General features: G+C 40.0%; 2 protein-coding genes across 5 annotated transcripts in view; one reads left to right on the top strand and one right to left on the bottom strand.

Annotated features, from left to right (window-relative positions):
• Positions 1 to 24631, bottom strand: part of LOC128744544 (actin-histidine N-methyltransferase) — a 235403-nt gene that overhangs the window by 107414 nt on the left and 103358 nt on the right. The gene's annotated exons all lie outside the window — the stretch shown is intronic.
• Positions 15313 to 24631, top strand: part of LOC128744543 (uncharacterized) — a 104213-nt gene continuing 94894 nt past the window's right edge. The window contains exon 1 of the mRNA XM_053841623.1: positions 15313 to 16359. Coding sequence (XP_053697598.1) covers positions 16138 to 16359 — 222 coding nt within the window. The 5' untranslated portion in view covers positions 15313 to 16137. The remainder of the gene's footprint in view (positions 16360 to 24631) is intronic.

Below are 24631 nucleotides of genomic sequence, written 5' to 3'. Positions count from 1 at the left end.
TAAAAGAAATCTTCCATGTCTCATTGGTTGCAGGCCTTGTACTTACGAACCCCTGTCCACGTATTTTCAAAGCGACCATGGCATTCAATAAAGAATTGAATTTGAATATTTCGCTCTACTCTTTTAAAAATGCAATTAAACAATGGTACTAACAGATTCTTATAAACATACATGTGCCAGAAATGCAGTTTACATTAGTCCTTGATCTAATGATCTGATATAGTCCTACGTCACCCTTTCGTACAACCCTTAGGGCTGTATACCTTGTAGTTTTTAACATTGTGCATAACTATGATCATTGTTAATATTTATTTTGAAACGATGATTCTACAATTGATGAAGGGACGGTAAGGGAAAGTAATGAAGAAGGATTTTTTTTTTTTTTTTTTTTTTTTTTTTCGGGAATGAAGGGGAAGGGTGGAAAGGAAGGGGGGGGGGGGGGTAATAGGTAGCTATGGTTAACAAGTTGTCGTTGTGACTCCTATCTTTTGTCTTGAGTCACAACGACAACTTGTTAACCATAGCTACCTATTACCCCCCCCCCCTTCCTTTCCACCCTTCCCCTTCATTCCCGAAAAAAAAAAAAAAAAAAAAAAAAAAAAAATCCTTCTTCATTACTTTCCCTTACCGTCCCTTCATCAATTGTAGAATCATCGTTTCAAAATAAATATTAATATATGCCTGACCGCATTTCAAGGTCATGACTAAAGTCACGAGTTTGGTCAATTATGATCATTGTGTTATTTTTTTATAAATTTCTGTTGAATATTACGCCATTATTCGCAAATGGGTCATAATATTTGACAGCGAAATAATTTCAAGTGAAACTGAAAGTATTTTATATGTCAGAAAACACCGTCGTTAGCACCAACGCTAAGACTGTCCTTATAGAAAATTAACAAATTTGCATTGATTGGCATCTTGCTCGGCATCGGCGTCTTGGGGTTCAAACCCACGAGCACCAATTCACGAAACCATGTCTTCTGATTTTTTTAATCTCCGACCTCATGGAGCTGACAGGGAGTGGCCAAGTGGTTTGTATATGAAAACACAATTGTTATTGTTAGTCTAAAGTATGATGTTCAGTATGTAGAAAACCCGAATCTATTCGCCCTTCATGTTAACGAGAAGAAAATATTTAAAATGAGCCACTCAAAATGTGAACTATATTCCTGTGCAACCTTGGACAGCACAAGAAGGCCGGATCATAAATTTAATTATGGTAATGGTTAATGCCAGATTTTTGGTATGCTTTTTGGGTGTGTAGAATTGGGAACAAGCATGAGCAGAATTAGGAACATGGGCAAGAAAGTGCGCTGAATTCCCTAACAAGCGAGTAAGGTTCAAATACACTCCCTCCACAATTATGGATCACCCACAATTATGGATCACTTTTGTATTTCAAGTTAAATAACTCAGTTAAACAAACTGTTTGAAGGAATGAAGCATTTTTGCAACAAAATATACCCTATTAACTAGCTTTTAACACATAAAACATCCTTTAAATCCCGACATTGATGCTTTTTCAATGAGTGTAAAAAAGTTGTTATCGAGAATCTATCAAAATGTCTGTCGTTTTTTAAATCAGCATAAGCAGTACGTTCCTCATTCTTAAGGTTGCTATGTGGCATAATCACCAATTTTCGAGCAAAAAATGACTCGTACATAAAGATCAAGCTAAGTTCTTTACGATTCAGCGAAATATTGGTGGTTGCCAATGATTTTCCTGTAAAAATAAGTAATTTTCAAAGTGATCCATAATAGTGACCAAAACAAGGTAATTTTTCACAATTATGGATCACTTTGATTCCAATGTAATTTTCACAAATTCAGTCAGTTTAGCACCTATTACAAACATTTTTAAAGCAGAATCGAAAGTTGCACAGAGCTGAGTTTTTGGAAAATGCTGTTTCTGAATTACGCAGGACAGGAAGTTACGTAAGGCAGTAAAACGCTATGATGGTACATATGCAACGGTTCATCGTAAAAGTTAAGCGAATGTTAGCTCTCATGCAACAATCTAAAACTTTAATTTTTTCCTTAACTTTTTTAAGAGTTTGAATTTACTGGTTCTTCGAGCTTTCGGTCAAAAATTTCCTTCTATATTTATATTTCATTTTTTCGGTTTATTGTCGCCTTTCCACTGTTTCATACATCGCATCATAGCAGAGATGAAATTAAACTCTTGCATCGATTAACTTTTCTGAGATCCACTGTACCTATACACTTAAAAGAAAGTGCCGAAGTCAGCAAAATTTTGCCGAGATTTGGACAGCCGAGCGTTCGGTAAAATTTTTTAATAATGCCAAACGTTAGTAAAGATCCGTAAACGTCGATTTGCAAAACTGAAATTTTTACCGAACGCTCGGCTGTCCAAATCTCAGCAAATTTTGCTGAGTCTTTTAAGTGTGTACATCGGTAATAACAATTCGGAAAAAAACTTGTACTAGTCTTTTCGGAGCCAACGCAGCTGGTGAGCCTAAGACTTTTTTTCAGGACAAAAAATCAGTCGTGAAATCGCGAAAAGCATTCCCAACGGCTGATCGGTAGGTGTCTTCGAAGAAGGACGGCAGGATTCTAAAGACAGACCAAAAGCCACACAAGGTCTTTCATACGATTTGAAACATGTTATTTTTATGTTATTACATGATTTGAATAAAGTTCATTGAGAGAATTTGCTGCAAAAAGTGTATTTTTATTTTGATCCATAATATGGCGAAAATTGTTTCATAATTGTGACCGCTTCCAAAAGTGATCCATAATTGTGTTTTTGATCAGTCATAATATAAGCTTAATTTCCGTGGAAAACTTGCACTAAATGGGTTTAAGAACTGAATCAACTGAAAGATTACATATTTCTGTAACTAAAAACATTTATAAACTGCTTTTAAATAATAGTATGCGCTACAATTGATTGTTTTAAAATCATACTTCTGCTTAAATGGTCCATAATTGTGGGGGAACTGTAAGTTAATAGCGATGCGTTTCTCACGCATTTGGGTCGGTAACAGTTTATTTATTTATTATAATTTATCTTACAATTTTGTCTTAATGCATAGTGCTGGGAATATACTGCGATTAAACTCCATGGTACATGCACTGGTGTCCATATTACGGAAGCGTTTTCAAGGGTCCATCTAACTACAATATAACAATGCGAAAGTGCTTGGCAATTTTGAAGATGAAACCAAGCTGTCGTTTTGCCTTGGATATAATCGACATGCAAAGCGCATGAAAGGTAAGCATAGGACCCAGTTGAATACCAAAATCTGTTGCTTGGTCAACTCGGTTAACCATAGTACCATGGATATTGTAATCAAACAAAATCGGACTACTGTTACTATCATTGCATGTATCTTCCAATGGAAATCGCTATCTTTTGTCTACAAAATACGAAAGCTTTTATTTCATTCAGCGGAGCGTCGGAAAAAGGCGATGCTGCCGAAACTGCTGCTTCTGATTGCCGACGGGATCATGTCATAAAATGATGGAGATGTTTTCATCAATAAGACCATAAAACAGGTCAGTGTCAGCATTTGAGTCAGCCAGCGAAATCAACAGTAGAACAGCATAACAGCTACAAAAGTTAGTCAGAGTACCGTGAACCAGATGTTTTTTTTTTATTGACAGCTCCCACCACAAGACGATTTATGTGACAATTGGTTGGATTGAAAATTGGCGTGATTGATATAGTGACTTCTCTCTTAATGGATTGAAAACAGATGATTGAGTTGCAGTGCACTTAATGCTTTTACTGTGCCCTGTCAATCACAATTTGGAAACAGGTACTGTGTGCCCAAAACAGTGGAGATATTATGCATAAGTGGAAGATGAAATTTAGAAAAGCAATAATGTTTTAGCTAATTAGCTAATTAACTTTTGAAATATAATTTTAAAACTTGAAAGAAAACTGAAACGTTAGTATCATGCATCGAGGAATTTTTATTGAATTTCCTGTCCATAAAACAGAACATTTTGGACCTTAGACGTTACAGCTCAGGTCAATAATTGCTCCAATAAAACGGACCACTCAACACATGCGAAACTCTCTATCGCAGCCAAACTGCATCGCACGTTTCGACATGAAGCGTTCGCTAGCAAAACTTTTGTTAAGCCACGACCACTTTCACGTTCGTCTACATGTCCAACAATGGCCATTTTCTAATTTCTCGACAGTTCACAATGATGCAATCAAGAATGCAGCCACCGTTCAGAAATAAGTTGCATCGTTTGGTTGATCCCTCCAACACCAGCATCACCAGAAACAGGAAATTTTCTCTGACGTTACCCATTAAGCTCCACCGTCGAAAAAAAAGAAGAAGTTAGCACTTGCTTTCTTCTACCGTAACACCCCTCCCCAGTCCCCAATTGACCACCGCGTGCAGTGCAGCAGCGGTGTTCTCTCTCACTTTGTCTCGTCGCATCGCCCCGGCAGTCGGGCGGGAAGCTCGTCTCAACTTTTCACCAAATTTCCCACATACTTACCGGAGCTGTAGCCAAAGAAAACCCATTAAGCGTCACGTTTCTCCACTTTCCGTTTCCTACGGCTCTGCAACATTCTGCCATCCGGCTCTGGCTATGGCTCTGGCGGCGGCACTGGCAGCGGACTGTGCTCGGATGTAAAAGCTTCCACGGAACAAACACAAACCTCTAGCTCTCCGCTGATTTTCCTCCCGCCACACCATTATTTCGACGACTTAAAATGCATTCTCTTCGTATATGCAAAAAGGGGATTACCTCGTAGAAAACGGAAAATAAAGAAAGGAAAATCCGACGAGCTTGGAATGCTTCTTTCTGTTTCTGAAATTTTCTTTTCCCTCTCGCGTCCGGTTGTTTGGTCACAGAAGCGACCAACCGAAGGCTATACATTATTGTATGCGAATGCGAAGTACGCGAAACCCATTGGACCGTGCAGCGACATCGTGATAGTGCTACCGTCGTGCCGCGCCCGTGAAGTTGGCACGGATGAGTAGCGAGCGCGGAGGAAAGGTGTCGACTAGTCACGGACTAGTGTTACTTTTATTGCATTATTTTCTTCGTTTCGCGCTTCGATACCATTTCTTCCCAATGATGATGATGATGATGATGATCGCTTCGCTCGGATGATCGACTTTGAAGCGAAGCGTGTCGCTATGCTTGCCAGGCTCAGCTACCTTTAGGCTTAGTATGTATGGTACCTAGTGTATATGCAGTTTGATATGCTGTACTTTGATAGTGAACGCGATTAGAAAAGGCTGAACGAGAGGCAATAAAAATAACGAAAACGTGAGCTCTGGTAAAAACCATCCTTTAGCTGACAGGTGAAACATGCTTTTGCCTAGGAAACAATCTCCAGGGGTTGGAAAAGGATACGGAGGCAGGGAGCCGGGAGGGAGAAAAAAGTGCATAAACACCATTTGGTAGCAGCTTCCGAACAGAACCGAACCGGCCATTGATGTGTTTATTTGGTGTTGGAAGGATTGGTATGATGAAAGTACATACATAGGTATATGCCAAACATACCCTTTGCCGACGGCCATACGAACAACGGCGGGAAACTGTGTAGCGCGAGGGTTATGCGCAAATTGTTTTATGTCCAGTTTGGCAGTTTTCTGTTTTGATTCTCGCTTTGCTGGACATGGCGATATCCCCGGGAAGCGGACAAACTGAAACTGCTATAACCCAAAACGGGCGAGTTTAATTAAGGAAAACATTCCTCCGGCATGCTGGTTGTTTTCAACGGATAAATTGCATATTTTGACAAAACTTTTTTGTCGATTATTACTTTTAACCATGAGCTGATTAGCCATAGAACATTTGCATATGTAAAACGCTAAGGAAGCACTTTGAAGGTTAGCCTTACTACTTAGTGTTTTTTATATACACTAAACATAAAAAACATTTCGAGATCCAAGAAAAATTCGGCATTCATATTGATTAGTTTCCGAGAAAAAGGTACATGAAATTTGAAAATTGTTTTTTTTTTACAGGAGTGGCATTTTATTGCGTGGCGTTTGTTCCGCGTGGCACTAGAATTGGTGCGTTGGCTCTTGCGATGCACAAATTTGTCAGTCGTTTTGTACAATCTGACTGGTAATCTGTTAAATCTACGCAACGCAAACGTACCAATACTGCCCGGGCCTTTAGTTCTATTACAGACTGTGAACCATTTTGACGTAGTACTACGTCTTACGGCAAATTTTGAGATAGGATGTCATTCGAAAAAATCGAAAAATGCGAGCGTCACGAAAAATGATAGGTTTTGAGCGCTAATAGCTCAGCGGTTTTCCGATCGATTTTCAATATTCTTACACCAATCGATTGGGAAAGCCTCTAAGAATTGGCCCATTGAAGAAAAGTATAGATTCTTGATCTATTTTGCGATAATTCAATGTATTATTTTCGGTCAATGTACATTGCCGGACCGAAATAGGATTGATATTGCAATCCGCAAACAAAGCAATGTTTAAAGGAGGATGATGAGGATCGACGGGCGAAACCAGCGGAGCGACGCAAACGTCTGTCGCACATCGTAGATCGGCAGAACAAAAAACCAAGTCCAATATACGGCCAAGACGATTGTGTTGATTATTTGCCTGACGGAGATTTAAAAAGTTCACACCATCGACAAGCGCCGCGGCAGCAGCAGATAGATGCGATGAATTGGTGTACTGCAAACCATCGTTGCTATTGCTCCAAACAATGCGTGGCTGGTTGTAGTCACCGCAAATCAGCAAATTTTCTTCTCTTGTCAACCCGTTGCTCCACAATTCCGAAATCGAAGCAATGTGGCTATCAGCAACACCAACTTGTGAGCGCCTATCTGGTGGAACATATATGCCACAAATTAACAGTTTTGTTCCACGCACTGTAGCACGGACACACACTTGCTCCAAACAACGACCATTCACAGTTTCAACAGCGATGCTGCTATGTTCGTCCGCAACAGCAATTAAAACACCCCCAAAGCTCGTCTTGTGACTGTTATGTCGATTGCGATCACAACGAAAAACATTGTATGCTGATCCGAAAAGCTGCTGGGAATTTATACGATCATCAAGTCCGGTCTCAGTTAATATGATAACATCATAGCTGCATTCACACGTTGTCAAGAATAAATCGTCGATTTTCGTTCTTAGGCCCCTTGCATTTTGATAGTAGCAGGAAATTTCATTCACATTGTCGTTACGGTTACAAGTATTCAAAGTATCAAACACGGGAGCACTAAAATTTTGCCCATTTGGCACGTAACGTACTGCGCTCACTCCATTCTCTCGAGCGGGGGAGCCACGGTTAAACGATTTAAGTTTTTTGGACGATCAAAAAATTCACGGAACAGCATTCCGACCGGCCACGACGAAGGGTTCAGTGCCTGAGGTTTCATATCAGGGTCCAATCCGATTTTGTATGATATAAAAGACATATCGGCAACGTCTTTCCCTTTAGGGACAAGCCGTACTAGATCAACCGGATCGCTAACGTTCAAACAGCGAGACACAATTTTCTGTACATCACTATCGGTCAACACTGGATTTAATCGTGAAAGATACAGCCAAAATTTGTTTGCCTTAGGTGCAATAGAGGGAACCGGAAGGTCACTTAGGTCAATAATGTTTGTTCCAACATCAGAAGGGGCATCAACGATCGTTTTTTCATCGGTGCGCCGGCGTTTAACCGAACGATTGGCCCAAGCCGGTGTTTTAGGAGTAGGCACGGGCCAGTCGAGTTGCTGTTGAGTGGGTAAAGACAAATTGTCTATTTTTTTGCTCAGCGCATCCACGACGTCAGCAAGTTGTTGAACTTTGACCGGCAGTTCAGGCGAGTAAGGCACATTTGGAGATCCATGTTGAATGTCCGCTATATATAAACGAATGCTGCGACCATTTAATTCGTTTATGCAGGCAGTACACAACAGTATGAGCTTCCCCTGGGCAAACGATTCCTTTAACCCGCGTGAGTTAATGCCACAGCAGGTTTGGCTAATATGCATAAAGCCATCACAAAATCCGCAGCGAAGCGGTTCAATATCGTTGATATCGTTCTTGCATTCCAAGCATTGTTTTTTCTCCATTGCGCTTCACACTTGATTTGTCGCACACGGGTGACGAACACAGGCAAGGCAGAAAACTTAACGAAGATGATGATGGAAGAATGCTTATTGTTCGAAGCGGCCGGCACTGGACAATAATCGTAGGCGAAATATCACAAATCAAAACTCGATAGACGCTTAATTCACTCTAAGTAGCTAAATAGACGATTGCGAAAAGCGGAGCACCAACTTTCGGTTTAAACTAACGCTTTTACAACGCAAATTTCGCGACGATTTAGGAGCGATTAAAACGGTGTATACACGATCCGATTTAACGAACGAACAAATTTGTCATTTGTTGGAAATGACGTCATCAAAGTGTAAATGCGTTTTCACGCATCGACTTATAATTTAGTCTATTTTTAATAGATTTCCAAGATATTTACACCAATTGATCGGAAAATCGATTTGGAAAATATTGAAAATATAGAAAACTAGTGATTTTCAATGCGCGTCATTGGAAAATTGAATTATTTTCATTTTTTTGCCTTCTCACATCAGTGCGTCCCTAGCACGGATGACAGAAATATATACGATAAAAGCTATGGGTTAAGCTTCCTTATGATTGTATTTAATTTACGCTCTATAGACTTCGATCGAAAATTGTTGAGCTTCAGCTGTTGCTGCTTCCCCGGATAAGGCAACGAAGGCATCCACATTCACCAAGCGAGACGCCAACAAACCGAAGAATCCATCGACTCATCCGCAGGTGAACGATATGGTTTTGGCTGCTATGCCTTTTACTGCGCATCGTCAGTCGGTCAGCGGCTTTCGTTGGCGACACATCAGACAGGCAGCTTTCGAGTCACATCCGTGGCATAATTTTGAAGGTTGTATTTGAAACATTGTATGCCTTACGGTGCACATCGTCGTCAGTTGGTCGTGTTCATCGGCTGCTGAGGAAAGGAAAATATACTGAACGTGTTGGAGCTGGAGCACTCGTCTCGCTGCCGTGATGGAATATCTGGCTGCTGAAGTTCTGGAATTGGCAGGAAATATGCTGCACGCGACAACAAAACGACCACAAGCATCCCACGTCACTTGCAGCTGGCCACTTGGAGTGGTATTTCATCGTGACTCAAGAACATACACGAACGGCTTAGTCGATCGCATAGCTGCTGAGGCTTTCCGGTTGGTCCGTTGCAACAAGCTGTGCCTGGTTTGCGGTTATCGCTACTCCAATTTACCGAAAAGAGAGTTACGTTAAGTGCGTTAGTGCAAGTTTATTGCAAACTGGAGTTATGACAATCAAACAATCGGTCCTTTTAAGGGCCACACAACGATTGAAGAGTTTATTATATTTTCTTGCTCAGTTAATACCATAATAACAGGCAACGAGGGAAAAGCTTTATTTTTCGCCGTTGCGGACGACGAACAAATGACGGAAATAAGTTTTCTGCTCACTGGCGATATTTTCTGCGGCTTCCAAAACGTCTGCAGTTTGTAAATCAGTGTTCTTCTTTTGCAAGCCGCAGAATAGTTTTGCGTGAAATTTTTAGCTTTTTGAAAATTAGCGCCTACCGTGTACCGATTACCAGAGGAAAAGCACTATTCAACGTAGAAAGAGATCATGAAAATTGATTTACTGTTTGGTTTAATGTGACTGATTCGTCTTTATTAAAACTATTAAAACTTTATTAGATTCAATCAATTCATAGAAATAACTCCAAAATCTGTTGAGGATTGTACGTAAAATGTTCCTACTTTGATAAACGTTACGTACAACGTATGTAGCATGTATACATGAAGAATCGTATTATTACATACATGGATACATCCTACTATCGCTACAAAGAGACTTACGTATTCCTACGTCACCTATGCGGTCGTGGCTTGTGCACAACACCTCTGATTTTTAATGTTTGAAAGTTAATTCAAATTCATAGGATGTTTCCATGCACCATTTCCAGAACATTTCTAGAAAATTTCTAGTTTGAATAATAGACTTATTTAACAAATACGTGGATAGTACAAACATCTGCCGCGCACTTGTGTGTGATAACCAAAGTTGTAAACCGAGCGAGAAGCAAATGATGCCGACCCATACGTGAGCGGGTGTGCGAAGCAAAGCATCCAACGCTTACTTCTCTAACGCAAGCGTATGGCAAACAACCGTGAGCACACAGCCTCGTAACGTCGTTCTGCGCAGCCTGCTCACGAAACCAACAACTCGTGCGCTGTCAACGGCCCGCGTGCGTGAGTAGGATGTATGAATGCAGATTATGCTTTACTTCTTCTTTTCTACTTCATCTTACACTCCCGCTTCGCACGCGGGGAAAAGCACGGACCCTCGTGAGCGTTCGATATCAACTGCATGGGTTGCAATGACGAGTAAGAGCGATGGCCGTGGCTGATAGCTAAATACACACTCACAAAAACTCGTCGCACGACATGAAAAAATAAGAATGGGAGTCCGAGTGTGACGCAAGCTACTAAAATTATGTTTTGCATTTGGTAGAGTACTACCGTGAAGATTCTACTGCTTCTCATCGGTCAAAAACAACTCAAGATTTCCACGTTTCATATCATCACAAGAATGATCTACTTCATCAACAGATTTCAATCCCGTGGATTATATCGTATCGAAATACAGTACGGAATGCGTCTCAAAATAGTTTTAGCAGCATAGAACCGGGGTGGCTCTTCACGTATCAAGAATCCCTCTCCACTGTACTCGGTCCTGGGCTGCTTATCGCCAATTCTTCAAGCGTCTTGGCACACGCAAGTCGGTTTCAACCTGGTCGATCCATCTTGCACGTTGGGCCCTTCGTTGGGCCGCCTCCTGGTGCCGATGAGGTAATTGAGGAGAAAGGACTTCACAGCAAAGTCGTCCGGCATTCTTATGTCGTGGCCGGTCCATCGTAGTCGCCCAACTTTGGTCAAGTGTACGATGGGAACCTCTCCAAGTGGTGCCTGCAGCTCATACGTCTACGCCACTCTCCGCTTTCCGTTCGTACTCCCCCAAAAATAATCCGCAACACCCTTTGCTCAAATACGGCAAGTGCACGTATGTTAGTGTATCAAGTCCTAGAGAACTACCCGTCTGATTAGCGTTTTGTACGTCGACAGCTTTGTGCGGTGTCATATATATGAAAAATTAACGTCATTATTTTGTTTGTTCAGGGAAATATCAGAGAGAAAAAAGTTTCCGTTCGACCACACCAATAAGCATTTCTGTTGGTAGTACGATAAGGCTTACCTTGTAATGCATACGCGTCATTTTGAAATATTTCAAACATGTTATATTGATCCATTTCTTGCGCTTTTTCAATCGTAAACAGGTTGTAAATGAGAGTGGTGAACAAAAGCTCAGCAATTAGATTTGTTTTAAATCTGTTGTCAATTCTTATTTTTAATTAAGAATTGTCTTACTTGGGTTACTTTGGTCTATCATCTACTTCGTCTATTGTAAAGATTTAATAAAAAATTATTCAAATGTCTGATGTTCATTATACTAAGTCAACATAAAAATACGAGGTTGAGTCTGGACCAGAATGATTCAACGGAGAAAGCTGTGCTGCGACGGCACGACGATGGCGAAGGACTTTGCCGACCGCTGAAAAAACGTAACAAGATACAGCGAGCAAAGTTGCGCTTTTTCAGTCGTAAACAGGTTGTAAATGAGCTTACTGACATTCACCAGTACAAGCGGGTTGTCCAGCGGTTTCATGTGTCGAGAGTTATGGCGCAACGCGAAACTTTCGAAACTTTTCATCAAAACAGATACAAAAACTAACTCCAGTATAGAATATGCTTTGAAGAGTTTTCTCTAATTCATGCTACAAAATTATCCAGTTGTAAATGACTACCTTCAACCAGACTCTGTTACTTTTCATCAGTCCAAAACAACACAGAAGTGGTGTTGTGAGAATTTACCACATTTCATATTTTCACAAGAATGTCCTATCGGCTCTCATATCGGATTTCAAGTTCGTAGATTATTTCGCATAGAGATGCATACTATGGTAAATTGGAAGCGCAAACGGTCATACTATAAAATTATTCAAGTAATTTCTGGTTAATATTTATTACGGTATGCTTCAAGAACTAATTCTCACCTATTTTTTGAATAGGTTCTAACTGCAAATAAGAGATTCTCTTTATGAAATATGAAAACATTTCAATGCAATTTTTCTTAACGATTAGGTAGCATATGATGCCAGCAACCATATCGTGCGAAAAAAAACGTCGTCAAGTGTATTTACAGCGTCGTGGTGGACGTAAGAGAGGAGACACAAAAAGAATCTCTCATTTGCAGTTAGGACCTATTCAAAAATCAGGCCAGAATTATTCTTCAACGGATCAGATGTTTACCCTGCGTCAGTAACTAGACAAGTTCCGGGAGTACAAACTGCAGACTCATCATCTGTTTGTGGACTTTAAGGCGGCGTACGATTCAGTCAAACCAAATGATCCGAGGCAAATAATGCTAGAACATGTTTCTCCGACGGAACTAATAACGCTGATTCGTGCGACGCTGGTTGAATGGGGCAACATCATGCGTCAGAAAAGCGGATGAAACCTCAGCCGCTTTCGTGATGTTGGATGGACGTTGGAAGCAAATGGATGCACTTTCTGACCTGCTATTCAACATCGCCTCTGAACGTGCAATACGAAGAGCAAATGTGGAAAGGTTAATTTTGCGGATGACGTGAATATCATCGGAATCAAACGTAGAGCAGTGGAAGCAGTGAGATTGGGACTTACCATTACCATTAAGTAGTGGAGAAATTCATATACCTTGGTACGCTCGTAACATGTGACAACAGAACACTACAAAACACTAATTTTGTCGGTGGCCCTTTACGGACAGGAATCATGGACGCTAGAGGAGGCTGACCGACGAGTAATCGGGGCTTTTGAGCGCAAAATGGAAAATGGAGGGTGGTGCAGACGAATGAACCACGCGCTGCATCAAATATACAAATATGCTGATACGGTGAGGGTAGTACAATGTGCCAAGCTGCGGTAGACAGGACTATTTTCAGCAGAGAACCAGCTAGAAGCCGTAGACTTCGGGGCAGATCACGCACTGGGTGGATCTGCGCTGTCGAGGACGACACATGAACAGCTGGTGTTCGCGGGGATTAGAGAACGGCAGCCCAGGACCGACAGTACCAGGGATACCTCGATATAAGACAATTTATAATTTCAAAAAGTTGTCTTATATCGAAATTGTCTTATATCGAAACATGATTTAAAAAAAATGCACAGCCACAGATAATAACAGGTTTTAATAACAGGAGGGGGGGAGGGGCGAAAAAAACAGATTTTTTTAATCGAGCAAAAAAAATATTGATTTCAGGCATTTTTACTTAAAGTTTAAACATGAAAACTAAATCTGTTCTTGCTTTTAATAAATACGTTATTATTTTCCATGCAAAAATCTACGAAAAAAGACAAAAACGAAAGAAAATTTTTTTGGCCGAAATTCCGTTGTTCGAATTTTCATTTCTGTTTCGTGCTAGACGCGTTAGCTCAACTGGTACACTCATTTTTCGAGGTTTTCAGGCTGTAGAGCCCACAGACAATTGATTTTATAAGAAAAAATAGCTCATATCCTGCAAATTATTTTTTTGCCCCCCGATTTTTCAAGCCAATTTCCAAGGCGGGGGTGACAAAAACTTTTGAAATTATTTGCAACGGCCTTATTGTGTGAAAAATTTAAATTACACTGTTAGGTGGATTTAAAGACACAGTGTTTAGAAAAAGCATATAATTTCACTCATTTAAGTTAAAGGACACTAAGAACATTAATACTCATCAAAGTAATACAAGTGTTCGATGTCTGAGACTGAAATTTTGCGAACTTTGAATGTCGACCATGAAAGTGTTCGAAGTTTGAATCAAAACCGAACTGTAACTTTTTAGTGTTTTTAATGTAAAATGACATTTTATCCTCATTTTTAAAATTTTCCCACGAAAATAAATAAATTAGCTAATGTCGAAGTTTGAATCAGAACGGTATTATGGTTTTATAACTATGCTATAAAATTGTTTTGATTCGTATCATCTTGATATTGCGTAATACCATAATAAAACCATAAGTAATGATTAATTCTGCAATGAAACCTTTATATAAATCAAATAAAACCAAGTGGCTTTAGAATCGCTACTTGGGTTTAGCATTACCAGCTAAAAATAATTCATAGAAGAAGACAACTCAAGCGCTTGAGGGTCTACTACTGGTTAATGTACCCTAATTTTTAGCCAAAACCATTTCATGTTTTGCTTTTGCTGGTCTGATTGTTTAGTCCATCACTATATGCACCAATGATTGCTTCATATTGTAGCCTTCTTCTGGCAGTTTAGCAGAACCTGCGGTCCTTTTTATGAGGACGAAACCATACCGAGAGCGTTGATATCGTTGTTTAGTCTTCGCTGGGACAATTATGAACCTACGAAACACCAATCACAATCATTTTTCGACACTTCCAGCAGAGAACAAAGCCGGATCAGTAGTGTTAACATGTGTCCTACCGCACCTGTTTTGGGCAAAGGTACGCTGTGCACTTCCCGGAACTGATGTAATTCGGCAATACAAACAGTAGGATAATCCGCTTCGAAGCCCATTCCAATCCCGACACAAAAACACAACACATACTTTTGCCGTCTGCAGTTTTCACCCCCAGCCCCAACCAAGCGAACCCTTACCCGTTCGCCCACCCACCCTCAAAAATTTCAGTGAATTTGAAAAGCATGAAAGCGACAGTATTTTCCTCGCCTGACCGGTCGGACTTGCCCGCTGTGCAACGCGCCAAGTAACGAAAAAGCAAAACAAACATGCTTCGTGTACAGCATCTTTGCATGCATGCTTCAGTCAGTCGAGCTTCGGTCCGAACATGTGCGCGGTGAGCGCGAGAAGCTTTCTCCCGCTCCGTGTCGAGTCGATGTTTCGGCTCGAACGTATTATGGTGCTTATTTTTCCGGCCAGTGTAGCCAGCACCAATTCCATTGGACAGCGTTGCTTTCTGTTTTATTTTTTCTATTTTACATTTCTAAAAGGGATTTTTTTAAACTTTAAAACGTAAATATAAACATTAAAACTGGCACCACTGGCTCCCAAGCTCCGGTTGGTATCTCTGGCTGTAGCCAGGATCGGCATCATATACGAACATGATGCAAACAAACGCGTCACTGAGCCACTATGCCACCAGCTGTAGAGCTGTAGTCCATCCGCAGCATCCACCTGTGGGCATCCCCCACGAATCTCCGCTGTACGTACATAGGATAGGTACGCTGGCTGGTTCGAGCGTCGCTGCCTGACGCCTTTGGCGGGCGATGAATGGAGCCACCGTAACCAGTCTTTCGGTAGGCTTTGGACCATCAACAGCGGATCAGCGGATAGGCGCGGACTTTCGAGGCATGTGTTGAAAACGGATTCAGAATCGTTTTTCTCAGTGATGACGAAACACTACTGTTTTATTTGACACCAGTTTTAGAAAGTCAGATTCGGGGATCGTTATCTTTACCAGTCAGTAAAACAGTTGGAAAATTCGCGTGTTATTGATTTAGCGGTAACAAGAACCGGCACCGGGGTGGTTAATTTTAACCCGCACAAAGGCGGAAAAGTTGATTAGAAAAATTGGCGCACCATTTGAAGCTGTCGGTTTTGCATGCGGCGTGAATACGGTTATGCTTGACAAAGAACAATGCCGAAGGAAAGTGAATATGGCATCATGTTACACTGGCAGCAGCTATTAATTATTACAGCAACTGGACTGTGAGTGGTTTTTAACACCGTGTGGAATAAGTGTTAATAAAAAAAGAAGTGAATACTAGCACAAACAGTTTTGCGAGGCAGCTTTGTGAGCAATCGACGACGGTGTCTTGCTGTGCACGTGAGCATAGAAGAAAATCACCAAAAAAACCGCGTCGAGCTATGCTGGGAATGCAATTTCTCCACAGCCTTGTGTGAACGACGACGGAGTGGAAAAGGATCCGTTCAGTGTTTGTTATTGTATTCTTTTTTTATCATATTCGGTCAGAGCTGTTGAGTGGTGAAATTCTACCTTTTTTTTTTGTTTCATCCCAAAACGACAACGAGTCGGTAGTTTGCACAAACCAAAATGAAGATGCGAGTGTTTAACAGGATGAAACTGGTACCGCTGCTGGCGGTGCTGCTGTGCTCCGTGATGAATAAATGTTCTTTTGCCGAACCGGAACTGACGGCTTCGTCGGTGGTGTCAACGGCCGATTCGACATCGTTACCGCAGGCACAGCTGGAAGCTGACGAGCAGGATGAGGATTCGACGGATATTGCTACGGCGGAAAGCGCTCACCAACCGCAGGTAAGGCAAGCAACGTCGGAAGAAACCGTGTGTTCGGAAGGTTTTCTGACGATTTATTTCGAGTGGTGTGCTAAATAAACTCGGTCGAATGCATTCGTTCTGTTTGCCCGTATTTTTGGAACATCTGATACGGAATGGGAATGTTTTCGAGCGAAATTATTCAACATTGTTTTACGATTTGAATTTTAATGAATTGTTTGCTAATGAGCGCGGTTCATGCTGTCTGCCTTTGTTTGGTGTTATCTTGATACAGCGTGCCGCTGAGAAAGATCTTCTATCGGATAGCTTGCACCAGCAAGAGATGAAATGAAAATTTTCGCATGCCGAAATAAATTTCATCACTCGAATTTTATTTTCATAGCATTCCGCGCTGAAACAAAGTTTCGTGCCTCGTTTCGCGTTTCATTGGTTGCGTTCTGTTCTGTTCTGCTGCTGCTAAACAGCTGCTGGCGATTAAAGAAATATTGATTTTAAATTTAATACTGCTCGACTGTTTTTGTGCAATGAAGATTACCATGAGCTGACACATTAAAAAGAGATTGAAATACCTCGTTTCGATTGCTTGACTAGGAAAGATATAAATTGAATTGTCTATTGTTTGCTATTTTATGTCCTACAGTGGTAAGAATTAGTTATTGCAATACAGAACAACCAGACCCCTAGAAAATTTAAACACAGTTTTAACCATCACAACCAAAATGTAACTCATTGTCTACATTTATTCTATACTAGCTGACCCGACAAACTTCGTATTGCCACAAATTAACCTGTGTTGTACATAAATCATGAATCTCGGATGATCTTTGTCACAATTTCGAGTTTTGCAAGCCCCCCAGTGGGCGGCGCTTCCGACGGCGGGTCACCGGCAACACTCGCAACCGTCTCGTCCTGAATGATCTAATGTTACTATAGATAGTTTTTGTGGTCTTGTATTGACTAATGTTTTATGGAAGAGTCTCGAATTTCTCGAGTTCGATTAGTTTTTGAGTTTCGCAAAAATTTCTGTTTTATGATATGATACATCTGTATGATATGATATATCATACATCTGTTCTGTATGAGAGTCCATATCCCCCTACCACAGGGGTGAGAGGTCTCTAACTATCGTAAAATAAATTCAAGACTCCAAAATCTCCCACATGCCAAATTTAGTTCCATTTGCTTGATTAGTTCTCAAGTTATAAGGAAATTTGAATTTCATTTGTATGGGAGCTCCCCTCTTAAAAGGGGAAGGGGTCGTAATTCACCATAGAAAAAATTTCTGCCATCTAAAACTCCCACATGCTAAATTTGGTTCCATTTGCTTGATTAGTTCTAGAGTTATGAGGAAATTTGAATTTCGTTTGTATGACAGCCCCCCCTCTTAAAAAGGTAAGGGGTCCTAATTCATCATAGAAAAAATGGTTGCCTCCAAAAACACCCACATGCCAAATATGGTTCCATTTGTTTGATTAGTTCTCGAATTATGAGGAAATTAGTATTTCATTTGTGTAGAAGCACCCCCTCTTAAAGTTGGGAGGGGTCCCAATTCATCATAGAAAATATTTTTGCCTCCAGAAACCTCCACATGCCAAGTTTGGTTCTATTTGCTTGATTAGTTCTCGAGTTATGAGGAAATTTGAATTTCATGTGTATGGGAGCCCCCCCTCCTAAAGTGGGTAGGGGTCCCAATTCATCATAGAAAAAAATTTTGTCTCCAAAAACACCCACGTGCCAAATTTGGTTCCATTTGCTTGATTAGTTCTCGAGTTACGAGGCAATTTGTATTTCGTTTGTATAGGAGCCCCCCCTCTTAAAGTTGGGAGGGGTCCTAATTCACCATAGAAAATATTGCCCTCGAAAACTTTCACATGCCAAATTTGGTTTCATTTGCTTGATTAGCTCTCGAGTTATGAGGAAATTTGTATTTCATTTGTATAGGAGCCCCCCCCTCCTAAAGTGAGGAGGGATCCCAATTCATCATAGAAAAAAATTTTGTCTCCAAAAACACCCACGTGCCAAATTTTGTTCCATTTGCTTGATTAGTTCTCGAGTTTTGAGGAAATTTGTATTTCGTTTGTATAGGAGCCCCCCCTCTTAAAGTGGGAAGGGGTCCTTATTCACCATAGAAAATATTCTTGCCCTCGAAAACTTTCACATGCCAAATTTTGTTCCATTTGCTTGATTAGTTCTTCAGTTATGAGGAAATCTGTATTTCATGTGTATAGGATCCCCGCCTCCTAAAACGGGGAGGGGTCCCAATTCATCATAGAAAAAATTTTTGTCTCCAAAAACAACCACATGCCAAATTTGGTTCCATTTGCTTAATTACTTCTTGAGTTATGAGGAAAATTGTGTTTCTTTGGTACAGGAGCCCCCCCTCTTAAAGTGGGGAGGGGTCCTAATTTACTATAGAAAATATTCTTGCCCTCGAAAACCTTCACTTGCCAAATTTGGTTCCATTTGCTTGATTAGTTCTCGAGTTATGAGGAAATTTGTATGGAAGCCCCCCCTTTTAAAGAGGAGAGGAGTTGTAATTCCCCTTAAAAAAAAGGGGAGGGGTCTCAATTTACCATAGAATAAATTCTTGTCACCGAAAACACCCACATGCCAAATTTTGTTCTATTTGCTTGATTAGTTGTCGAGTTATGCAGAAATTTGTGTTTCATTTGTATGGGAGCCCCCGCTCTTAGTGGGGGGAGGGGTTTCTAACCATCACTTAAACCTTTCCTGGCCCCAAAAACCCTCTACATGCATATTTTCATACCGATTGGTTCAGTAGTTTTCGATTCTATAAGGAACATACAGACAGACAGACAGACAGAAATCCTTCTTTATAGGTATAGATTACTCGGCTGATTAACGTGATCTTAAAACTTGTAGGAATTTCACATAAGTGCTTACTGGAGATTATCCGAACTGCATAACTACCGCCAAAAAAAGAACTTATAAAAATGTGTGTGTTTTTTTAAATAATTTCTACTAAGACGCTCGAAATTATTTCAAACTATTTCCTTACTTACCAAAGATTCACTCAAAGATATACGCGAATATTCCCTGTGACTAGTAAATGCGCATTTTTGCATCACACGTTATTTCTGATGCTTAGGCCACTGTAAATTATTTTCAAAGTTTATGTCACTTATTCTCCCCCACACTCTTAAAAATTTGCTTCAAAAATGCGGGGGGAGGGTGGTGCAAAAAAAATTGTTGAACAAAAGTAAAAATCTTTTGTATAAAATGAATTTCCTGTTAGCTCTATCGCCTTAAGAAATCCGAAAAACGGTAAAAACGGTGAATGATTTAATGAAACTAACACACACTTATGTTAGGTAGTCTAATATTAGGTAGTCAATTATGAATGAATTTTCATAGTTTAGAGACTCATAATAGATGTAGCAAATATGTGATTTCTATTATAACTTTCTTTTACAATCACGGATGAGTGAAAATTAACGGATAGCTTCAAGGTCAAATATCCCCATACATTTTCTTCGTGTTCGTCTTGCTTCCCAGGCAGGGACGTCAATTAAACACACCATCTGTTTATTGTGATATCGATTATTTTATTTTTGTAAAAAATAGCGACGAAGCCCCCTCGTCCCAACAAGTCGGAGATTTTTTACGGTTCAGACTTATATGAATCAATACCTGTGCTTGGGAAGTACGCCAGAAAAATTGTTAAAGGCGTCTCAACCTAACAAAATTTATTAGGACCCCTACAAACCTAGACCAATTTGATGTCTGTGTTAGGGAAGGGCGCCAGAAAAAGTTATAAGTCTTTTCATCTCAACAAAATATCTTACGACCGCGATAAACCTAGTCCAATTCGATGTCCTGAAAGTGAACAATTATAAAAAAGTGAGCAACCAACCCTATCCATGCATACGACGTGATGCAATTTTGGGCGTTTAATTTGTTGCTTTACAATTAGTTGCATGCAATTGTTTACATACTTTCGATTGTATTGCTGTCAAGGGTGAAGCAACTGATAAACAGAGTGTCAAAAAGAACTATTCATGTACGGAGGACGTTAGATAATTGATGACATTTTAACTGTCATAATTTTAACTTACATACGATAGTTGAAAGGTAATATTTCAAATCAACATGTCACAATAAGTGGTACTATATATCAACTATTTGCAAGGAAATTGACGAACGTGAATGAGTGGTAAATGACAGCCCAGTTTATATATTTATTTTTTCCGTCGGGGAAGAATAAATACTGAATGCGAAAAATATAGATTCAGGCAAACTGAATATATAAATATAAACTTAGCGAAGGTGAGAGTCGAACTCACAGCTCTCAATCTCTAGTCGAGTGTGTTGTCTAACCAATTACACCACTAAGCTGTCTATACTCTGTGGTCTAATATCAAGATTTTGTTGACGCTTGCCTGATTCTATCATTCATATTCATATTTTTTGGCCTAATATCAAGAACTTTTCAGTTTGCCTGAATGTACATTTTTCGCATTAAGCATTTATTCTTCCCCAACAGAAAAAGTAAGCCTTTATTTTTTCCGTTCAACCATGAGTCCAGTGACAAATATTTTATGTTTTAGGCAAGATCCTCAAACCAGTTAACATTCGTTTCAAGCCCGTTACCTAAAGTTGAGTTTGCTATAAAAAATTTGCGACAAAAAAATGCAATATCGCCGCCAAGTGCCAATCACCAGAAGAAGTATGATTGTGGCCTGCTGAAACTCTTAGTGGAACAACAAACTCGAACAAATGGATTGCCTTTTGTTTCTGCCGTCGAGAAGATAAACTGTTATCTACTGGATCAGTGCGGTGAAAAAAGGCAGTCTTGTTACCAACGTTACACCGGCAAGTCTAGTGGTAATCACTAATTTTACATTGTGGTAAGCACTGTAATTTTACACAGTTTGTCATAAAAATCGAGGATATTTTTAATAAATTATATTGGATAGAACGGGAAAAGGCAATTACTACGACGCAGCACCAGACCGTAATCATTCATAGATAATTTTTTTGTAGATCCTATAGTTTTCAAGTAATTTTTTTATTACAAAAAGAGAAAAAAATTGAGCCCGTTTCAAAAGTTAGTCTAGACCAATTTTGGAAAAACTAAGTATGTGAAGTTGCTTATTTACATGAACTCTTTACACAAACACACAAAGTTTCATTGAATTCTGAGAGGGTCATGCTCTCTGGTCAAGTTGGCGTGAAATCCATCTGGGGGTAATCAGATTAACGTGGAGTGACGGTACTAGAAGGATGAATTTACGGGTTTCTCGCAAAAAACTTAGTTACCTTAACTAAATTCAAATAAGTTTTATTCCAGCGCAAATTGTCTTCTTCAGGTATAGATTTATCGCGCTCTTAGGAAAATCTTCTTTGACTTGTGCAAGAAATATTAGCTTGGTTAGCGCTTTATGGTGGATTACGATAAAACCATTGAAAAAATGTCAAACAGCTGATTTGACTGCTTTCAAAATGGTAGCCAATTATATGCATATTATTTTCTGTATAGACATTATCAATACGACCGGTATTTTTGATCTTTTGTGATACCGTCCATGTGTTTTTTGTACGTGTTTGCAGTATCGCTAAAGAGTAAGCGAACTGCTTATTATCCCTGCTCAAATGTTGGTGTTTTTACTAGTATTCGACATCGGAACGAAAATTGAAGTCCGGGTTCCGGTCCGGTCCGGTTAAAAGTCGGCACGAACTTTGTTATTCCGACAATAAAGACTAATAATCCGGTCCGATTTGGCTCTGTTCAGGTTCCGAAATCGGAACCTAGTTTTCACCCCCTTTTTACCTTTTCTAATACTTTTCAACCAATTTCGTTCTCTAGAACCAAGAAATGCGGAGACTAGTGATAATTTGCTTCCTGATCGTAGCGTTTTACGAAGGGCAAAGTAGGCCCGATTTCCCGCTTGGATACGCCGCCGCACGAAGCTAACAATGTACAAAACCATTATTAGACCGGTAGTTCTTTATGGACTTGAAGCCGTGACGCTGCTTACGGAGGACATACGCGCCCTTGCCGTGTTTGAGCGGAAAGTGCTGCGGACGATATTTGGCGGAGTACAAACTGAAAGCGGAGAGTGGCGGAGGCGTATGAATCACGAGCTACAGGCACTGCTTGGGGAGACTCCCATCGTACATCTAGCGAAAGTTAGCAGGCTACGGTGGGCCGGACACGTCGTAAGGATGCCGGACGACAGTGCGACGAAAACGGTCCTCTTCAACAACCTCACCGGCACCAGGAACAGGGGGGCCCAACGTGCACGATGGCTCGACCAGGTCGAAAGCGATTTGCGACTTCTGAGACGACTAGGAAATTGGCGACGAGTGGCCCAAGACCGAGTTGAATGGAGACGAGTGCTTGAAACAGCACGAGCCACCCCAGCTCTATGCTGCTGAAGAAGAAGAAGAAGTGATAATTTGCCCTTGGTCAAGAGGCTTCATACGCACCTCGAGCAAATACCATCCTTATAACCCGGCTACAGACTTCAGCACAAAGTGAGGATGTTGTCAAGGCAGATCTTGCGGCTACAGGGCCTCCATAGGGGCGTTTACAAATAAGATGATTTCCAATATCATCACTTTATTCTTGTCTCTGGTCGTATTCTGCATTCGTACGAATAGCTGGTTTCGAACGAATCGGGAAACACTATTCTCATATTCGAATGAACAAAAGGAAGGGGCGTTCGAACGTTCGAATTGATTCGAACGAAAACAAGAATACGAATCGGCTTAACTTTCGAACGAAAACAAGAAACAGGAAACTAACCGTTTTTAATAAATGTTTAAACATAGTAAAGGCTTCTTATTACAATTTGCTTAAAATTTGTTAACTATCAGCTTCTTCCTAAAATTATAGAATTTTTTTTATTAATTAAATTATTTAACAATCCAGCAAAAATAACCCGCATGTTGACATGTTTCTAACTTTTATGTCACAAAACATCGACAAATTTAGCGTGGCATGAAAAGTTACTCATTTACTTAGACCTGAATGACCAAATATGGTTAAAAGGTCTCAAACATAAACAAACTCATTTATGTTGTTGCACAGTGGATGCTTTTATAACCATTTTTATTAATTTTTCTTTATATTCATTTTAGAATAGCACCATCTGCAGATCCTTTTTCTCGTATGGTTTTGCAACTGCGCGTGTTCTTTAACATTCAAACACGCCTCATTAATTTTTGGGATTTCAAAAGCAGTTTTTATGCTCATAATGAACGATATGTTCCCGAAAATTTGTGATTTTGTTCCGACAGACGCAAAGAATTAAGTAAGAATAGTTTGACGAATATAAACGGGAAACGCCAAATAATTATTTAGAATTGTTTCTGTCATCGAGCCAAGATTCGACTAGCATGATGACGTCATTATCCTGATCGGTACACGCTAGCTAAAACTAATCGATTTTAGTGTTCAATCCTCTGACACTCTGAACATAAAACTGCAGGTGCATATGAACCATTTAATCCCGGATGAGTGATGAAATCTTCCTGGAGTTTCTAAGCAAGGTTGAGCATCAATTATAGTGTGCAACGAACGTGTGGATATGTAGAGAGTGTTCGTATCACTATCAGTTTCCTACGGATGTAACGGAGTCCAACTTGAGAACCTGTAGAAGGAAACTGGGAGTCTCGATCATAAGACCGGAACGACTCGATTGGTGACATACAATTTCTATCATACATTCATGAAAGTGGAACATTCCTGTATGATACACGATATTAAATCTCACTAGTGAGTCTGCGAAAACGAAAACAAAATGGTATAAAAAACCCTAATAAGGTTAATTTCTATTCAAACTGATGGCAGAAGCACGCGTTACATAACGGCAGCAGCACAATGAAGGCACGAAGAAGAAGATTCATCACTAGCGATAAGAAAAATCCAACAGAAAAGTAATTGCGAAAGGGTTTAGTAAGAAGAAGAAAAACAATGACGTCCGTCGGTACCAGCATAACTAAAACCATCCTTTTTAGGCCCACAAGATATAACTCAAATGGCCCTTTTCAGAGCCATCGCCGTTTATTTGAAACCAATTTTTATACCTAAAAACCTAATGAGATCTGATCATCTATTTGATATGATTAAGACAAATGAATCGTTTGTTTGAGAAACCCCACAAGTCCACTCGACACTATTGTTGGAAAACAACACAAAACTGATTTTCTCAAAATTTTGAACCAATCCTTATATTTTTTGGTATGAGGTTCTATGATAGTATCTAAAATACATTACGTAAACTTATCTTTTTATCAAAATAATGATTCTAGCTAAAATTACAAGGCT

This window comes from Sabethes cyaneus, chromosome 3 (assembly GCF_943734655.1).
Source record: "Sabethes cyaneus chromosome 3, idSabCyanKW18_F2, whole genome shotgun sequence".
NCBI classification, from domain to species: Eukaryota; Metazoa; Arthropoda; class Insecta; order Diptera; family Culicidae; genus Sabethes; species Sabethes cyaneus.
Note: the sequence above shows the minus strand (reverse complement) of the source record. Positions and strands in the feature narration are given on the sequence as shown.